This window comes from Nicotiana tabacum, chromosome 15, assembly GCF_000715075.1.
Source record: "Nicotiana tabacum cultivar K326 chromosome 15, ASM71507v2, whole genome shotgun sequence".
In the NCBI taxonomy this organism is placed as follows: domain Eukaryota; kingdom Viridiplantae; phylum Streptophyta; class Magnoliopsida; order Solanales; family Solanaceae; genus Nicotiana; species Nicotiana tabacum.
This window is the reverse complement of record NC_134094.1, coordinates 53,275,738-53,282,259: the sequence shown is the minus strand read 5'-3', so window position 1 is coordinate 53,282,259 and position 6,522 is coordinate 53,275,738. Positions and strand designations below refer to the sequence as shown.

The window sequence follows — 6,522 nt, the reverse complement described above, 5'->3', positions numbered from 1 at the left end:
TTGGAAATATGAAGAGTTTTCAAGCAAAGAAAATGAACAAGGTGACTGATTTTTGACCTCACTATTATTTAAAAGGGAAAAGAAGAGAAAAGAAGAGGTTGCGACCGAGCCTTGGTTTTAGGCAGCCTATATATCTCGGGTTCTAAGGGAATCAGATCCCGTATAGTTCATGTGAAAAATGACTGATAGAGTATGATTAGATGGAGAGCCGAGCGAAGTTTTGTCGAGATTCTGATCCGCGGTTCCTACTATTACATCAAAATGAAAAGAAAATTACATACTCTTGAACTCTAAGAGTTACAAAATTTCTATCTAAATGCCATCTAGAGTCTTATTTTGATTCTTGACTTGCTTCCCCCATTGACTTTAGACTGAAACTTGATGCTCTTGATGTAACAAACTATGAAATATTCTCCCATGCTTGATTCTTGATTAGATGATGAGAAGATGGATCTTGAGACCCTATATCTCTGCATGCATTACATCAAAGCTCGTTTGGCTGGTATTGAGATCAAACATTCCATTTTCTCTGGCGAGAGCTAGAATCTTATTTTTGCACATCCAATCCGTACTTTGCAGAAAAACCTGCAAGCCATCAGAAACAAACAAAACGAACAAAAACTTTTTGCCCCAGTTTGCACTAAATTTTTTTTATGAGTTATTGAAAATACAATAAACTATCTTTCTATTGCAAAATAAAGAATTGAAAAAGAAATGAGATTTTTTTTAATAATATTTTATAATAGGGATTGTCGTACCCTATGTTAACAAGAAGGAAGGCAACCAGGGGATATAGTATCCTGTGTTGACAATAAGATGAGGCTCATGGTAATCTAGGATGCTACTAGGGAATGTCGTACCCTATGTTTGCAACAAGAAATGTAACCAGGGGATGTAGTACCCTGTGTTAGCAATAAGATGAGGCTCGTGGCACTCTGAGATGCTACTAGGGAATGTCGTGCCCTATGTTAGCAATGAGAAATGTAACTAGGGGATGTAGTACCCTGTGTTGGCAATAAGATGAGGCTCGTGGCACTCTGAGATGCTACTAGGGAATGTCGTACCCTATGTTTGCAACAAGAAATGTAATCAGGGGATGTAATACCCTGTGTTGGCAATAAGATGAAGCTCGAGGCACTTTGTGATTCTACTAGGGAATGTCGTGCCCTATGTTTGCAACAAGAAATATAACCAGGGGATGTAGTACCCTATGTTGGCAATAAGATGAGGCTCGTGGCACTCTGAGATGCTACTAGGGAATGTCGTACCCTATGTTGGCAATGAGAAATGTAACCAGGGGATGTAGTACCCTGTGTTAGCGATAAGATGAGGCTCTCAACGAGTCCATAAGAAGTGATCCCATTTTGGCAATGAGAAATTTAACTAGGGGATGTAGTACCCTTTATTGAAGATAGGGTATTGATTCCCTAAAATTAAACTAAAAATAGCATGATTATATGTATATTGGAAGAAAATCAAGGATTTTGAGAACTTCACTTGGTGGGGTTCGTCCCTTCGCGAAATGTTTCCTAAAACTGTTCAGTTCCTGCTTTGAACAAAGAAAAATTCGTTAGTTTTAAAATGGCGGTCAGTTTGTGGCCTTGATTTCTTGGGTGACTTGACCTTGCGTCCATTACACTTGTTAGAAAAACTAACTTCGTCGATGGTCGTACAAATTGCCGGGAGATTCTATCCTTACTTTCTGGAGATCTTCTTTCTCAGCATCGAAACCTAACTATTTTGCGCCTATCACCATTTGTGTTTATGGTGCAAACAACCTTGCTCCCAAAATTTTTTTAACTGAGTAACTTTTGTTGACCCTTAGAACATTGTTCAGTCCTTCCAGCCTTTTGCTCGTCAAGGAAAATCACAGATGGATTTATGCCTTTGCCCATACGATTTATGCCCAACAATCTTTGCTTTATATAACGGGAAAACTGTAACCAATTTTGCTGCCTTTTGTTTGCTTTGCTTTGACAAGATTATACTGAAAGGGACTAAAAAAGGTAATGCAAAAGAAAATAAGAAGGTGAACTAATAGGTATTACAACTTAAGCAAGAAGTGTCCCTTTCAGAGGAAAGAATAAGAAAGGACTTATCTAGAGGAAATATGCTGACTTCAATGAACATGACATGCCCTTTGGACTGGATGCCCGATCCGTTTGAACCGTCTAATTCTCAAAATTTGTTGTAAACTTAACTTTGAAACTGAGTTCTTTGTCTTGACCATGCTTGTGTCGGGATGTACGAAGCCTTAAATCGATCAATGATGCCCTTTGTGGGTTTTCACCATTTGACCTCTCTCATTTGCTTTCTCTCAACTCATCATTGCCTTATAGTGCCCGTAAAGGTTTTCACTAATAAGACTCTCTCATTTATTTTTTATCTTTTCAATGGCTGAGGCATTACCCGTAGTATACTGACTTATCATTCTCGAAAGTTGATCAGAAGGTCTTAGCAGGGAAAGGTAAAAAGAACTATTCAACTGAATTACAACTTTTGGAACCATTTTGATGGAACAACCATCGAAAATAAAATAAAACCATGCCCCAGTTTCTTTGAATACTAGAAAAATATGAATTTTTGTTTTGGTGTGACCGAACCCCAGAGTGAGGCTGCCTACGTATCCTTTCGAAATCAGGTCGGGCGTAGTTCAATTAACATGAACTTGTTTTGATAATTTTTTTTTAGTTTTCTTTCCTTTTTTAAAAAAGTACATTGGTTCCAAAAGAGGGGAAAACAAAGAAATATAAACAAGGCTTCAAAGGGATAACTAGGGTTGACCAGTGTTTGGGCAGCGAGAATGATAGCCTTTCGTCATCCCAACCTGAGAATGCTAAATATAAGAATGCCCCAACAGAGCCATGTCAGACATAATATCTCTTGACCGCATCTGCGTTGACGGATATATCAGTCACCTTTCCTTCTATATCTGCCAAGTGTAGAGCTCCTTTTGACAATACTTTCTTGACGAGGTAAGGACCCTGCCAATTCGGGGCGAGCTTTCCTTTTGCTTCTTCCTGGTGCGGAAAGATACGTTTCAAAACAAGTTGTCCTACCTCGAATTGTCTTGGGCGCACTTTCTTATTGTAAGCGTGTGCCATTCTTTGTTGGTATAACTGACCAAAACAAACTGCTGCCAAACGCTTTTCATCAATCAAACTCAACTGTTCCAATCGGGACTTCACCCATTCAGTGTCCTCAATCCATGCTTCAACAATTATTCGGAGAGAGGGAATCTCAATTTCAGCAGGTATGACCGCTTTAATTCCATAAACCAATAAGTAGGGCGTTGCGCCAACTGATGTACAGACAGTTGTCCGGTATCCCAAAAGAGCAAAAGGCAGTTTCTCATGCCATTGTCTAGACCCTTGGATCATCTTCCTAAGAATATTTTTGATGTTCTTATTCGCAGCTTCAACAGCTCCATTAGCTTTGGGACGGTAAGGAGTAGAATTGCGATGCTCAATTTTAAATTGACACATACCTCCTTCATCAGATGACTATTCAAATTAGCAGCATTATCTGTAATAATGGTTTTTGGAATACCGAATTGACAGATGATGTTGGAGTGAACAAAGTCTAATACTGCTTTCTTGGTAACTGCTTTCAATGTAATAGCTTCCACCCATTTGGTGAATTAATCATTTGCAACCAAGATGAATCTGTGCCCATTTGAATCTTTTGGCTTAATTAGGACAATGACGTCCATTCCCCAAGCAACAAAAGGCCAAGGAGCCGACATAGGATACAAATCTAAAGGCGGCGAGTGAATCAAGTCACTGTGAATCTGACACTGGTAGCACTTGCGAACAAAATGAAAGCAATCTCGCTCCATAGTAAGCCAATAATATCCTGCCCGAAAGATTTTCTTTGCTAGAACATATCCATTCATGTGCGGACCACAAACTCCCGAATGCACCTCATTCATAATTATTTCGGCTTCTTTGGCATCCACACATCTCAACAAATTCAAATCTGGAGTTCTTTTGTATAGGATTTCCCCACTCAAAAAGAAACCATTAGAGAGACGCCTAATGGTTCTCTTTTGATTCCTATTAGCATGTTCCGGATATTCTCTTGTTTTCAGAAACTATTTAATATCACGGTACCATGGTTCACCATCTGGTTCTGCTTCAATTGTATTGTAATAACCATGTTGATCCCGAATTTGAATTTCTAATAGGTCAATGTGAGTATTACCCGGATATGGAAGCATTGAGGCCAGGGTCGGCAAGGCATCGGCTAATTCATTGTGAAACCTAGGAATGTAACTGAACTTGATGGACTTGAACCTTTTACTAAGATCCTCCACACATTGTCAATATGGAATGAGCTTGATGTCTCGAGTCTCTCAATCACCTTGAGCCTGCCGAATAAGCAAATCTGAATCTCCCATCACCAACAGTTCATGCACATTTAGGTTTATTGATATCTTCAGACCCATGATGCAAGCTTCATATTCTGCCATGTTGTTTGTACAGAAGAAACGAAGTCGCGCCGTGGCAGGGTAATGTTGCCCAGTAGGTGATACAAGAATTGTCCCAATCCCTATGCCTTTGATGTTGACAGCCCCATCAAAGTATAATTTCCAAATTTGACTGTCATCTTGGACTACTTCTTCAACTAAATTAACCTCTTCATCTGGGAAGTATGTGTTCAAAGATTCATACTCATCATCCACCGATTTTTCTGCCAAATGATCAGCCAAAGCCTGTGCCTTCATGGCAGTACGAGTGACATAAACAATATCAAACTCTGTGAGCAAGATTTGCCACTTTGCCAATCTGCCAGTTGGCATCGGCTTCTGAAAGATATACTTCAGAGGATCCATTTGGTATATAAGGTAAGTTGTATAGGCCAAAAGATAATGCCTAAGCTTTTGAGCGACCCAGGTTAAAGCACAACATGTCCTTTCCAAACGAGTGTATTTGGCCTCACAAGTAGTGAATATTTTGCTCAAATAATAGATTGCTTGTTCCTTTTTGCCTGTGGCATCATGTTGACCCAGAACACAGCCAAAGGAACTATCCATTACTAACATATATAAAAATAGAGGCCTACCAAGTTCCGGCGGGACCAAAATAGGGGGATTTGACAAATATTCCTTAATCTTGTCAAAAGCTTCTTGGCACTCATCTGTCCACTTGATAGCAACGTTCTTTTTCAACAACTTAAAAATGGGTTCACATGTGGTTGTAGGTTGTGCGATGAACCTGCTGATGTAGTTCAGCCTCCCGAGTAAACTCATGATTTCTGTTTTGTTCTTCGGGAGAGGCAGCTCTCGAATGGTTATTATCTTAGAGGGATCTAACTCAATGCCTCTTCGACTAACTATAAAACCCAAAGCTTCCCAGAAGGAACTCCAAATGCACATTTGGCTGGATTAAGTTTGAGATTGTACCTTTGTAGCCTTTCAAAGAACTTTTTCAAGTCTTGCACATGGTCAACTTGTGTTCTGGACTTAATGATCACATCATCAACATACACTTCAATCTCTTTGTGCATCATGTCATGGAATATAGTAGTCATAGCCCTCGTGTAAGTTGCCCCTGCATTCTTCAAACCAAATGGCATGACTCTATAACAATAAGTTCCCCACGGAGTGGTGAAGGAGGTCTTTTCTGCATCTTCTCCATCCATCAAAATTTGGTGATACCCGGCATAATAATCCATAAAAGATTGGATCTCATGTTTAGCACAATTGTCAACAAGGATATGAATGTTGGGTAAGGGAAAGTTGTTCTTTGAACTTGCTTTGTTTAAATCCCTATAGTCAACAGAAACTCTGATTTTTCCATCCTTCTTTGGAACCGGCACAACATTTGCTAACCATGTAGTATATCGGACGACCCTGATCACATTTGCACTTAGTTGCTTCCTGATTTCTTCTTTAATCTTATCACTCATGTCTGTCTTAAACTTCCTTTGTTTTTGTTGGATTGGTGGAAAATTAAGGTATGTAGGAAGCTTATGAACCACTAAATCGGCACTCAAACTGATAAAAATACGATAGGGGTCCAGGAATTACTAAAGAAAATCAAGAAACGTGCGGAAGCTAAAAGAAAATAAAGAAACAAAGAAACAACGAAAAATTAAAGATAGATTGAATTCAAGAAAGAGTTTCTTGAATTCAAGAAGTCTATTCTTGAAGTTGAATACTAACAACAACAATTAGCTAACAAAGAACTAATCGCCTTTGGTAGATAATTAAAAACAAAAGATAGATTGTGAAACCCGACCCTTTAGAATAACAAGAACAACAATAAGCCTAAACTTATCACCTTTCTTGAATACCTAGAAGTGATCTAAGATTTCAAAAGAGTTTAATCTTACCACCTTAAGTTGAGTCTTGAAGGTTGATGAATAAATCCAAGAGTAGCCATACATATGAGTGCAAGAAAAATCTCACAATTTTTATTGATAATAGTCTACGTCTAAAAGCAAAGAAGATACCCCTTTATATAGGGAGGGGGTCACAAAATTCTACCTAAAAATTAAGGAAATAAAGTTCTAAACTAC

At 38.8% G+C, this 6,522-nt stretch overlaps 1 protein-coding gene across 1 annotated transcript; it reads right to left on the bottom strand.

Annotated features, from left to right (window-relative positions):
* Positions 1 to 462: 462 nt before the first annotated feature.
* Positions 463 to 5,035, bottom strand: LOC142169625 (uncharacterized). The gene is made up of 3 exons (XM_075231514.1): positions 4,363 to 5,035; positions 3,488 to 3,621; positions 463 to 585 (listed from the first exon to the last, which is right to left on the bottom strand). Exons 1-3 carry the CDS (start codon positions 5,033 to 5,035, stop codon positions 463 to 465), a joined length of 930 nt encoding a protein of 309 aa, XP_075087615.1.
* Between the last annotated feature and the right edge of the window lie 1,487 nt (positions 5,036 to 6,522).